Source organism: Octopus sinensis, linkage group LG19 (genome assembly GCF_006345805.1).
Source record: "Octopus sinensis linkage group LG19, ASM634580v1, whole genome shotgun sequence".
NCBI lineage: Eukaryota > Metazoa > Mollusca > Cephalopoda > Octopoda > Octopodidae > Octopus > Octopus sinensis.
The window spans coordinates 14,842,777-14,857,467 of NC_043015.1; the positions used below are offsets into that span (position 1 = coordinate 14,842,777).

The following is a 14,691-nucleotide window of genomic DNA, read 5'->3' on the forward strand; positions in this document are numbered from 1 at the left end:
AAAGAAAAAAAATCAGTTTCATCATATGTATCATTTCTTAATATTCATCAGTCATTACCATTTATTCTCCATTTGTCACCAATCCACTTCATTTCATCGTTCCATGATTTTAATGCAATTTATGTAATTCTTTCATTTTTTTAATACATATTTTTTGTCTTGTTAATCAATTTAGCCATATAACACTATGCCTTACAATTTTTGCCCCAATATTTTAAGTGTTTTTTTCTTTTATTATATTTTGATATTTTTTTATAGTTTTTGTTATTATTTTTAAAAAAATTTAATATATTTCTATGTCTCTAACAGCAATTCACAAATGTATTGGGCACATGCAAAATACAATCTGCATTATATTCAAACATTTTTGTGGATTTTTTGTTTCTGGAAGAGGCTGTATGTATTATATGTAGTCACTCCAACATTCACTGCTGTCTGAAGATCAGAAATGTGAAACTCATAGTTAGGCATATGAAACTCTCAACTTACCATAAAGTACACATACACATGTATGCCTGTGTTTGTGTATATCAGTGCAAATATCTTGTACTATTTTGATTCTGGAAAAAGATGTAGTTCTTTAAAAGGACTTAACTTATGGAACTCACCCATTTTAGATAGATAAAATTATTACTGGGCTAAGTAACCAGATCAATACAATTTACTAAATCCTCTGAAGGTGATGTCCTAGTATAGCCGCAATCCAGTGACTGAAACCAGTAAAAGAGTATAATATGTTCATCAATATCTTCAGCTATTGTTTGCTTATAGAACATACTGTCTGAATGTAGCAAACTATAGCAGATTTGAATCCTATTTTAACCTTTCAACTCACTTCATCTAAATTTATCCATTGTGTTTTCAATGACCATATTGTCTGTTAAAAATTCACCTAAGTAATTAATTCAATATACTTTTGGGAATGAACTAGACAATTGATTTTATTTGATGTTTGTTTAGTTTTAATCATTATTGTGTGCGCCATTTAGCTGTTTGGAGTTTCTATGTCTTCTGAAACTGTTTCTTGCAAGAGATTAGAAACAAATACTTAAATACTTTCCTCCAGAATTGTGTGACTCTGTGTATTGGTAACTGTATATAAATATGTTACATGTCATTGGTATATGTGAACTATCTTCTCATTATTTGTGTGTGTGTGTGTGTGTGTGTGTGTGTGTGTGTGTATGCATTAGAAGTTATTTATGTGAGTATATTCTTTTAATAGGAGATAGGAACATGGCCTGTAACAATTATAGTGATATCATGAGTGGGAAGAGATGTAGTTAGCTAGTTCAAAAGGATACCATTTTAGGAGCAACAGAATAGGCAGGGAGAAGAGTGTATGAAGCAGCAACACTTTCTCACAATTCTGTCAAATGTCATACTTATTTATTTACATCTTTTAAAGCTAGTCATGTATTATCATGTAGCTTTGAGATTTTGAAGATGTGATTGTTTAGTTTTAGAATCACATTGCAGGATATATGTGAGAAGCTGGATTTGCCCAGTTTGAACATAAAACAGGTGTAATACTTGTGCTGGATATGGTTGGTTTAAATGCTAAAGGGTTAAAGTCATTGAAATTGTTCTGGTAAAAATATATTGAAGTTAAGAAAGTCTTACAAAAGAAAATATCTTGTTCTTAGTTTGAACTTCAGTATTATACAAATTTAAATGTTGAAACATTGAAATTCAGAAAGTCTAGACAGAGTAAATGTAGTCAACCAATTAAAGCAAATATGAGCAAAGAAAATCTTTGAGAGATAATTCTTTTCAATGGTGAAGATTATATAACAATATCTAATACCATGAGAGAATATAACTTTCCAAAACATCCATATGTGTTAGTGAAATATCAGTAATTACAATAAAATATATTTTGTTTTGTTTGCAGCTGGATCGTTGAAAACTGGAAGTGGAGAGTTGGCATGTAAGTCAAAATATTTTCTTCATTTACCTTTATAAAGAAGCATGATGACCGATGATTTCACCTATGAATGACTCACCTACTAATAACTTGTCTTCAACTGATAACATCTCACCTTCCTGATGCTTACTCTTGTAATAGTTTATCCTACTTATAACTTTATTTTCTTTGACTTAATGAAAAGCTAATATGCTAATAATAACTTATTTTCTGCTCTTTTAATTACTTATCTTACTAATGAATTATACTAATATTAATTTATCGTACCAATGATTTATCTTAATAAAATATTATTAATGATTTAGATGATGTAGCCTACCATTGACTAACTTTGCTATTAAGTTATTCCACCCATAATGTCTTATTTCATTCCATTCAGCTGTTTCTGATCCACTACTGAATGGAGCCTCAGTATGCCTTTGTCAACTTACCCATATTGGTTATCCATACACATTGAACAGAGGGGGATTAATGTGGTCCATTGGCACATATCTAACTCTATCACTGATTAATGATATCATATTTCATATTTTCCTCTGTTAATGAACTACTCTCAGTGCCATCTTAATGTATGAGTACACTGGGCTGTTGCTTGGGGAAGTGAGGGTACTTCAGAGATTTAGGGGCCCAATTCTAATCTATCTATGCTATAGCTTGCTACCAATAAATAAATACTACAGGGCCTAGTGCATTCATTTGCCCAGGGGCCTGTAATGTTGCTAACACAGCCCTGACAATCTTACTAATAAATTTTACAAAAAATTTCTGTTTACTTGATAGATCAAATTATCATCATCCTCATCATCATCACCATCATTTACATCCACTTTTCCATGGTGGCATGGGTTAGATAAGTTTTCTGAAGCAGTGTTTTATGGCCAGATATCCCTCCTATTGCCAACCCTTTTAGTTCCCTTTTACAGCATGCAGGGATGCAATATATTGATTCTAAAACTGGGATACACATGGTGATGCTGTTTTGTCTCTGAATATTTTAGAAATACTGAAACATTTCTTAGTTGAAAATATCAGTAAAGCAAAACTTATTTGTTCCCTGTATTTTGTTAATGTAGTGCTGATAAAATCTTTTATAAACATGACAGACAAATATCTAGGGTTTTAACTCATATGATATATGAGATATAAACATATGTCATAACTTAACAAATAGTAGTTTATCAAAATTAAAACCAAAAAAGAATTATTATTATTGTACATTTGTTTGTTTTGTTTTTTAACTAGAATCTTATTGAAGGTTTCATTTGAAAAGTTTGAATGGTTACATACTTGTATTTTGTGGATATTTCACTTTAGTTGCATGTTTATGTGTTAGTATATATTGTTTCAGCTTGCTAAACCACTACCGTAATCATCTAAAAGTTAAACTACCAGTGATGGGGTTGGGTCTAATAAAACCCAATCCCATCACTGGTATTTTGACAACCCCTGTTTAACATCTCTAGAACAGGTGGCAACATGGCTGTGTGGTTAAGAAACTCACTTTACAGCCACATGGTTTTGGGTTCAATCCCACTGTGTAACACCTTGGGCAAATATCTTCTACTGTAGCTCTGGGCAGATCAATGTCTTGCGAGAGGATTCAATAGGCAGAAACTGTGTGGAAAGCCACCACATGTGTGTGTGTGTGTTTCTGTGTTATCACCTTTCCACTACTTGACAACTAGTGCTGGTTTGTTTACGTCCCTTAACATAGTTTGGCAAACTAGAGCAATAGAGTAAATACCAAAAAAAAAAAAAAGTACTGGGGTCAATTTGTTCAACTATGCCTTTTGAGGCAGTGCTCCAGCATGGCTGCAGTCTAGTGACTGAAACAAGTAAAAGATAAAAGATAAGAACATATTGAAACATCTGAGGCAAAGTTTAGTATTTTGCTTTATTACTATCTACAAGGGATATGAAAACAAAGAAATATAGATTAAAATGATGGTACTTTTAGGACATCTAACACAAAATTTAAGAAAGTTGTTTGAAGTTTTAAATTTGTTTAGATTAGGCAAAAATTACATTATACACACCAGAGTATTTCAGTTTATTTAATTATTTGTAAGAGATTAAATAAGTTGAAGTAATCTACAACATGTAATGTAATTTTTACTTAAATCTATATCTAAAAAAATTTTTTTGAAGTATAACTATTTTATGTACTCATCTCTATTTGGACTAATCTTAATGGACATAATTTCAAAAGATTGTACCAATCTATTATCTATGTGGTGACCCCCTTCGGTCAGACACTGACCATGGGTTTGCACCTAGAGAGTTACCATCTGAAGCACAAGTCTGGGCAAGGTTGTTTTACGGAAGACCAGCAGTCGCCCATGCATACCGGCCTCCCCTCTCCACGTCACCGATGTTGTCCAAGGGAAAGGCAAGGGCCAATACAGCTTGACACCTGTGACGTCGCAACTCATTTCTACAGCTGAGTGAACTGGAGCAATGTGAAATAAAGTGTCTTGCTCAAGAACACAACACGCAGCCCGGTCCGGGATTCAAGCTCACAACCCCACGATCGTAAGCTCGATGCTCTAACCACTGAGCCACGCGCCTATTATCTATGAATCTTTTTATAAATAAGAGAGCATCAATATGAACAGAGCCCTTGTAGTCAAAATGATTGACTTTATTGGTGTAACTATTATAATATTTTTATATCTTCCTTATTAGCATTTCATGGACATATTTAGTTAAGTTTAGAATCAATTTGCTTGTGTTCCAGAAAGTAAGAGTATCATAATGAAGAGGTAACTGTAGAAGGAAAAAATATAAAGATATTAGTACTTTTATGGGAGAAAAAAGGCATTGTTTATATATTTTTAAAACTAAGATATCTTTTGAGCTGTTGGGGTTGATGAAATTAATACATCTCTGCTTATAGTTTGTCATTTATTTGTACACTTTTTTGTGGCTGAGTCAGAAGAAGAAAGACAGAACACATGATTTTAGCAGGTTTGTTTTGGCTTTTGTAAGCTTGACTTGGCAGTTCTATAGCCACAGGTAGTTGCCATTCCTTTTGTTAACATATTTCTATTGAAATACACTGGCTTTGTTTCAGTTAATTTTGAAAATGATGAAGAATTTAGTGTGTGTGTGCCTGTTTGGAACATAAATCAACATGGAATTTTGAAAGATTGTTTTAATTTAGATCACTTTAAGCATGAAGTTTGTATCATGGAAGCAGATGTGGTCTTGGGAAGGTCTGTATCTAAATGGTTAAGTTCAACCCTGATCCAGCAATCCCAAGCATGCAGGGGGCATTTGTAATTGTTGTTGTTGTTGTGTGGCCCCCAAGTCAGCTCTGACTGAGTAGTTCTATGACATACAGAAAGTCATCTGAATGCTAAGTACGGTATAGTCCACTGTTCCATCTTTCCAGCTATACTATGTTTCCTTCATAGTTAATCTCCATGCTACATGCTCCAACATGCAAGAATGAATTGTATAGGGCTATGCGGTGAGTGTGGGTATATTGTGCTCCTTACACTATCCAGACTATTTCCGTATGCTTGTTGACTGGTGGAGGCAGGGTAGGTGGAATTGGTACGAATAAACATCATAGGTTAAACCCAGACTAAAGAGCCTTACGTAATCACTTGACCCACTACAAATAATAACCAAATACCCTTCACATCACACTCTACTATCTATGGTCAATGTTGGAATACCTTAGATCATAGGCTTGATCCATTAATGCTGACTTGGGACTAATTAAGAACATCAATTACTTCACACTTTATGCTAATTGCTTTTACTTTAACATAAATCCTTTACTGAATTTATATTACTATAAACTTACAATACAGTTTGCCAACTTCTGACATCTATTTTGAATTGTTCTGTTAACTTCAGTTCATTTCTTCTGATTGAGGTGAAGGTCATTCTTTAACTCTTGAGTTATTATCTGAAGCAATATGCTAACACTTCATGTTCTATAAAGGAAGAAATTGTGTGTGTGTGTGTGTGTGTGTTTGTCCACGCAAAATTGTGCACACATTCATGTGTGATGCATCAACAGCTTCCATTTAAAGGCAGGGGGACAGAACAGCTGTGTTACTAAACAAAGACTGCTAAGATCAATTTGTTAGTGAATCGATGGTTCCAAAATTAGAGATCAATGTGGATTAGCAATATTTAACCAAAGAGATTGAGCTACAATTTATAGAATGGAAATCAATAAGTAGCAGATGCAATGAATGAATAAAGGGAAATACCTTTTGATATTTGCTAGAAATATAGAGTGAAAACTAATAATTTGTCAGTGTGTATATGAATGAGAAATATTTACTCATAGGAAGAACAAGTGGTTGCTTAGTTTTATTGTAATTTCTACTAATATTTTCTGTTGAGGAAACTCAACCACATCTGCAATGTAAATATAACAAAAAAAATTGGCTATCAACTTTTAGAACAGTTCTTTCTTTTCAATAAGTCACTGGAATTGGAACATTGCCCATAGCATTTGTGATCTAAGTGATTGTTGTTCAGCTTGGACATCTGTAGGTTGTAGTAGGTTGGTATTTGTAGGAAAAACAGGGGAAGTGAGATAATTCCAGAGGGCTTCCTCTTTGGGAAGGTAGATTTGTGGGTAGTGAAGAATTTGGGGAGTAAGATTGCAGTAAGAGTAATGAGAAGGTTGAATATTTTCAGATGGGGAAAGTATACAACTAGCTTTGTCAGAGTAGCAGGGGGTATTGTAGTAGGGAATAAAGAATTAATGACAGAAGACAGCATAACTGTGTACTAGTGATTCAAATATATTGCTGATTGAATCTGACCCTCTTTGAAAAGTGGTCTGGAATGTGTGTATGTGTAACAGTAACACTGTCCTGTAGATGTAAACAGTACTCATATGTGGGTCTTATATGAGCTTTATAGAATGTCATGACTTACAAAAGGTTGAGATTATAGAATTATCAAGATGAAAGTATCCTATTCTTCGTAATATAGATTTTGAAATACTATAAATGTGGGTTTGCTATGAGAGATACTCAGATATTATGAGGCTTGAAACTAGAAACCTCTTTAAGGGTTTTAATTTCTGTCTAGAGAGGTTGGGGTACAAACTTGTTTTCTTTGTATGTGTTATAATTGTGTCTTTTTGCTGTTGAAGGAGATAAGGTTATCATGTGCTCATTGAATGATGCTCTTAATAGACCTGTTTATGAATTTAGTGTAGTGTGAAGTGTTCAGGTTGTACTTGGATAATGACTATGTATAGAAGATTAAGGAAGAATGAAGTATAGTGTTAATGTACAGAAGGAATAATGAATAATTTGAGATATATCACCCAAAGTTAGGGTACACCAGAGTTGATGATAACAAAGAATGGGTCAATCTAAAGGTAATTATCTTAATAGCAAGTCTGTAAAATTTGGTATTATAATATAAAATATCCTGGAACTATTGTTATTATATGAATCTATTGCAGCATTCCATTCATGAGACATCTAAGCTGCTTGATATAGCCATACCAACAGGAAATAATTTTTTTTTATCAAATATTGATAAAATGAGAATTTGACTATAGCATTTATAATAGTTTCAGATTTCCATGAGATTGTCTGCAGGTAAAGCCAGTAACTTAATATTACACATTATCAGCATAATGATAGAAAATGAAATATAACAATTTAATTGACTTTTCTTCTGATTTGGTCAGTTTATCTCATACCATGGCATAGTATTGTAATATATTACTGTAATATAACGTTACAGTTATGTATTGTTGAATCTAAACCATTATTTTTTATGTCTATCTATTTATTTTTGTTATTTCATCAAAGGAAACCATCTTACCTAGAATAATCATTAATTGGATATTTGGATATTTCTATAGAAGTCAAAACCACTCATACCTGTTCTTTGAAAAATGCAAAAATTAGATTAAATAAATATTGATTTCTTTAATGATGCACAGAGCCTATATTTTGTTGGACAATATAGTTGATTCATTCAGCCTCTGAAGAAATGAAAGACATAATTTATCCAGGAAGCATTTCAGCTCATGACATAGAAGGAGGGACTAAATACTGATAGACTTTATTTGGAGTTATAATAGCTGCTTGATTGTGTATTGGAAATGTTCCTATGATAAGTCATATTCATCACAGGCTCTGTATCTCTGATTAAAACTATTACTAATACTGATAATAATTTCTTTATCCATGATTTCTTAAGCATTATGAAAAGGAAATGAAAATTTATGGTATTCAGGTTTTTCTTAAAGGCAATATAACTCAAGGGAAGTTGCTTCAGCCAGAATTTTCTGATGTTGAATATTATTTTCTTTAGAGCTACTTTATTTCTTTTTGCAACCCCCTTTATCCCTCCACACATTTACATAGACTGGATTGATCACACAGTATCTGTCCTCCTGTTGCAGAGCTTTGTCATTTGACACACTCAGCAACTGAAAAAACAAAAAAAAAAAAGCATTTTTTTAAAATTTTAATTATCTTTGTATGACAGTTAATGAAGAATCACTTTTCTAGGAAAAAATTAACGTGCATGAAATAAAAACTGCTGAAGAATGATTATTGTTATGAATAAATATAAGATGATCTTATAGAATGAAATGTTTGTTTTCAAATGAAGCAGTTATTATTATTTTTTTTTTTTTGGATCATAGCGTATTATCTGTTTCTTTTATTTTGTTCAAGAAAACAAGTGTAATACCTTTGTTATGTTTTTTGGTTTTTTCTTTTGAAATAGAATTATTATAAGAAGATATTTACATAAATAGCTTGTGTTTCTTTGTGAATAGCACATGCTCTTGGGAACATTTAAACAAGTATTGGAAAGACATCACCACCTGCATTCTAAAATGTTCAGTATTGAGATTGGACTGCAGCAGAATCAAAGGATGTGACTACATCAACTTGATTTGGTGATATCTAACATCTCAGTGTGTTGAATAAATGATAAAAAAATTTGGACACTCAATATTTGTAGATCCAAGAATTTCTTACCTTCTTTTCCCATTCACTTGTAGATTTGCAACATCAACAATCACTGAAATAGCAAGTAATTCACATAGTAAATACTTAATTTGGTATATTTAATATTTTTTTTTTAAATCTAAAAAACACCAACTGTTTGACTCTATAATTATTTTACAATCTGAAAACGTGATCCATTTTTTTTATTCATCATGCATCATCTTAATTTGATATTACATGGATTTCTGTATTGATTATAGAATTACTTTAGGTAACAGCACTGAAATCATGGATTATATAGTTTTTTTTCCTTTAACAGCAACATTATTTTTTTTTTATTGAAAAATCTGTATGGTTGAGAAATTTGAATATCGAACCCTTTCCCCAAATAGAATTTGTGTTTTAATAGCAAATTTTCTGATAGAAATTGCATCTGAAAAAAAATGTTTTTTCTACAAAACAAGCCACACTCTGGTGCAGACAACAGGAACAAAATTGAACTAAGTTTGATAAATTATCCAAGAAACTACATTTTATTCCATAACAATTGCAATAACAGTTGTTGTAATGATAAGATAAAATTCACAAGAGAGTGAATAACTGAACTAAAGAAATATTGTGAGAACATTTTTTCCATTGAGCAGATAAAAATTCTAGATAATGTAGCACATTACTCAAGAGAAACTTAATGCAGACTGTGTGAAGAACTAGAAAAATAGGGAGACTATTACTATTTAATGTCATTCTTGAAGTGTTAAGGAAGCTGGAAGTTATTTAGTTGTCCATTTTAGTATTTGAATGCACACAATCTTTTAAAGTATGATAAATAAGAATTAAGAATAGCAGCTAACACAGGTGTTAATGAAGAATTCAAATTTTAGAATGTTATATTTATTGCAGGTAATAATATAATTATATTATATTAGTAATCAACAATAAGTAGAGTAAAAGTGTACTGTGTAGTTAAGAAGCATGCTTTCCAGTCATGTGTTCTTGGATTCAGTCCCACTGTGTAACACCTTGAGCAAGTGTCTTCTATTATAGCCCTGGGCCAACCAAAGCTTCGTGAGTGGATTTGGTAGGCAGAAAACGAAAGAAGCCTGTCATATATATTTGTGTGTGTGTGTGTGTGTGTGTGTGTGTGTGTGTGATGGTTGTAAACACGCATCACCATCATACCAGCAATGTTGATCATTTCCAGTCTTCAGTGGTAATATGTCTCGCTATGGGAATTACTAACTTGCTTGGAAACAGGTGATGGTTGGTGACAGAAAGGGCATCTGGCCATAGAAAATCTTCCTCATGCATGCATAGGAAAATGGACATTAAATAATGATTATGAAAATGGTGACTGTGTGGGTGGCAACAGCATATATATACATATATATCATCATCATCATCATTATCATTTAGCATCAGCTTTCCATACTGGCATGGGTTAGATGGTTTGACTGGAACTGGTAAGTCAGAGAGTTGCGCTAAGTTCCAGTCTGATTTGGCATGGTTTCTACAGCTGAATGCCCCTCCTAATGCCAACCACTCCAAGAGTGTAATGAGTGCTTCTTACATGCCACTGGCACTAGTACTTTTACATGCCAGTTACGTGACACCTGCATTGACCATGATAATATTTAACTTGTCTTCTCAAGCATTGGCCATGATCATGATTTAACAAGTCTTCTCAAGAATGGCATATCACTTGTCCTTGCCTCCATGAAGCCCAATGTTCAAAGATCATGCTTCACCATCTCGCCCCATGTCTTCCGAGGTATACCTCTTCCACAGGTTCCCTCCACAGTTAAAGAGCAGCACTTCTTTACGCAGCTGTCATCATCCATATATCTTATCCATATATATCATCAGTTTTTGTTGTCCTTTTTTTTTTCCCCATGCATAAGTTAACTGAAACTCAAGGCATTTCCCCTACTGTTGTGATCCTTATCATCTGGTACCCACAACAATAGAGAAAACCACATTTTGTATTGTTTTTGTATTTTTTTTATTTTTTTATATAGCTGAGTATCCTTTTTCCCACCAACCACTTTATTGTGTGGACTGGGTGTATTTTATCATGCTACAAACACTAGAGAGGTTGTCTACTGCTGGACTAAAGAGCTTCCACTATCTTGTATTAGATGGTATTTGATGTTATTACCCTCCCAGATGGCTTATTTTCAAAGAGAAGCCTGCACTGTAGCTTGCACTGGCTGTGTTTCTCCGTTTCCTCTTACCTTATGAATAAATGAGTAATATTTACTTATAAGAGCAAGTTTTACTATAATTACTGCTAACCTATTATTCTGGGGAAACTAAACCATTCCAATGCATATAATGGTAAAATGAGAAGAAAAATTTGGTGTCAACTGTTTACCTTTGAAGAATGTATATCTCCAAGCCATTAAGCTGTTTACGCTTTGTCTTTTCTATAGTAATGTTCATAATTTTTCACAACAACATAATTATTTTGAAATTATGATGCTGTATATCTATTGATCAACTTTCTCTCTTGCTCTATGGTTTGTTTGGTAAAGGTAGAGTGGTGACAGGATAATGGATTAGAATACCAGCTCGTGTTTGGATAGCTTGTGTCAAAAGCCTTGCTCCTATAGATGTTACTACCTATAAAAGACTCGTATCTGAAGCTAAGCACAAGCTTTATGGATACCTTTTGCTCATAAAGATTTTATCATTTATATGGTTAAGCTTCTGTTTAGAACAAATACAGTTACTATCTCTTTTATACACACAGTTCTTAAAGTGTTGAGGTAGTGCCATAATGTATAAATGAAAATTCTTAGTGTCATAGTTATTGTTTTCTATTATATTTATTCAGTTGATGCATCTAAAACCAGACAGAATTAAACATTTGTCTCTTTATTGATCTCCAACCAATAGCCTTTGCTCGGCTAAACATTGATGTATTCTCTACATTAATTTTTGCTATTAAAAAAGTGATAACCTAATTACTAGAGAACCAAGCTGGTTGCCATAGCAGCTCTGTTTATATTCACCTTTTTGTCATGGTTAGCTTTGATACTTTAGGAACATTTAGGTAAACATCAAGCAAAGCTACACTTATGGTCTATTGTCATTTGAGGCTGACTATTCCACTCACAGTTTTACCAACTAAGGTCTATTTAGTAAGTATGAATAAGATTATGCTTTGTTGAAGAGGTCTACTGAAATTGAGCTCCTCATTCCTCCCCACCAGCATTAAAGTTTTCATCAATTTAGATTTTGTAGTTATCTCCCTTGCCTGTGATAATGAATATTGTTTTCTTTTCCCTACATGTGTAATTTTAATTGATTAAACATATATTTTAAGGGTTAACTACATTATGTTAACCTTCACATCAGTAGAATTTTACGTAGAATAATCAATTAATTAGTTGGCTATGATAGCTATTCATAGTTGTGTGTATTTTTTCATTCTCATAATCTGTTTTATATGATAATCATTATTTAGCCCTAGCCCAGCTCTGATTAAGTATATCTCTCATCAAAAGAACTCCAACTCTGATTATCCTGTCTATTAGTATATCTAGGATTACATTGATTAATATGTTGTTCATTTAAGAAGGTAAGGTGGGATTTGAGATAATTTGGCTGCTATTTCATGTAAGTTGAGCAGTTACATGGAAAATTCTTTATATTTTGAATATACTACTACTTTCAGCTATATATAAGAAGTGTTATTGAATGCTGGAGGTTATTCTAGATTCTATGATATTAAGCAATTTGAAAAACATCTTTTCTATGAGTCACTCTGTTGCTCAGCACTTTTAAGAACAAATGGAAAATTCATTACTTGCAAAACAGGTAAGGGTTAGCAACGGGAAGAGCATTCAACTGTAAAACTATGCCTCTGTAATGTCTTCCTACAACTTATGCTATTGGGTGTTAAACAGATGAATGAATAAAACAATGACATTGAATAAACTCTGATAAAGCAAGACTCTATTATTCATGCATTTTCAAATTAGAAATGTTATTAAATTCTATCTTATATATATTTTAGATTAGATAAAATGTCAAAATTGATTTTAGTTAAGGTTTTGATTACTTTTATTATATTCACTATAAAAACAAGGAAAAAAATCATTGAACACCAGAGCCTTTACATGGTCACTTAATGTGCTAGAAGTAGTAATCAAATTTTTCTCAAGTAATGCCATTTAAAACCAAAACAATGGCAGGACACATTGAACAATGAGTTCTAGATTACACTGTGCCTGAAAAAGGTGGGTTTGTGATCGTCTTTGAGTATAGATCTGCTTGATCAAAGCAGCACTAAAGCTAAACAACCACAATACCAATCAGTCACTGGTAGTCATTGTCCATGAAATGATTTGAAACTCTGCAGTTAACAACTAATGAAAAACTTAAAATGACTAAAAACAAGCCAGTGTGGGAACATTTACACATGTTAATCATGCAAGCAGAAACAGCAGCCAAATGACCCTCAGATTACACTCTGCTGTCTTGAATTGAGAAAGAGAAAGGAGATAGTGGATAAGATACTGTAGTCTTATTTTCATAATTTTTTTATCTATTACTTGTTTCAGTTGTTTGACTGCGGCTATGCTGGGGCACCGCCTTGAAGAATTTTTAGTTGAATGAATCGACCCTAGTACATTTTTTTAAGCCTGCTACTTATTTTATCAGTCTCTTTTGTTGAACTGCTATGTTATGGGGATGTAAACACATCAACACCAGTTGTTAAGCAGTGATGGGGATAAACACATACACACACACAGAGGAGAAGTTTCAAGTGTGGAAACAAGAATTAGAATCGAAGGGCCTTAGAATCAACCTAGCTAAAACGAAAGTCCTAATAAGTAGGAAGGCAGGCAAACCAAAAATCCCTTCAGGTAGATGGCCCTGCTCGATCTGTAGTAGAGGCATAGGTAGAAACTCTATAAGATGTACCCAGTGTAAGCTATGGACATGTAAGAGGTGCAGTAATATCAAAGGAAGGCTAACTGGGAAGATAGTTTTTGTATGTGGCAGATGCTCGGGAGCGATAAACACTGAAAATGCGCAGAGACCAACTTCCGCCACATTCCAGCGAGAAAAACTAGATGTAGTTGATAGCTTCCGTTATCTAGGTGACCAAGTCAGTAGCGAAGGAGGGTGCACTGAAAGTGTAGCTGCTAGAATAAGAATAGCCTGGGAGCGAGCTCTTACCTCTGCTGGTGACAAAGGGCCTCACGCTCAGAGTAAAAGGTAGACTGTATGATGCATGTGTACGAACAGCCATGCTACATGGCAGTGAAACATGGGCTGTGACTGCTGAGGACATGCATAAGCTTGCAAGGAATGAAGCCAGTATGATCCGATGGATGTGTAATGTCAGTGTGCATACTCGACAGAGTGTAAGTACCTTGAGAGAAAAGTTGGACCTAAGAAGCATCAGATGTGGTGTGCAAGAGAGACGGCTGCGCTGGTATGGTCATGTGGCAAGAATGGATGAGGATAGCTGCGTGAAAAAGTGCCACACCCTAGCAGTTGAGGGAACCTGTGGAAGAGGTAGACCCAGGAAGACCTGGGATGAAGTGGTGAAGCATGACCTTTGAACATTATGCCTCAATGACTAGCAACCGAGACTTTTGGAAATATGCTGTGCTCAAGAAGACCCGGCAAGCCAAATGAGACCATAACCTGTGTCTTACGCCAGAGGCGTAACCAGCCCGCTTATGTATACCTTTTTCTTCATTGATCACTAAACTCTGCTTGTGAAGACCTGTTGAGGCAAGTGAAATCAAAATCAATTCGATGACTGGCATCCGTGCTAGCAGGGTGCAAAGA

At 33.7% G+C, this 14,691-nt stretch overlaps 1 protein-coding gene across 1 annotated transcript in view; it reads left to right on the top strand.

The window, feature by feature from the left end:
• Window positions 1-14,691, top strand: part of LOC115222207 (cyclic AMP receptor-like protein A) — a 265,857-nt gene that overhangs the window by 204,898 nt on the left and 46,268 nt on the right. Inside the window, exon 8 of the mRNA XM_029792359.2 lies at window positions 1,895-1,930. Within this exon, the coding sequence (XP_029648219.1) occupies window positions 1,895-1,930 (36 nt within the window). The remainder of the gene's footprint in view (window positions 1-1,894; window positions 1,931-14,691) is intronic.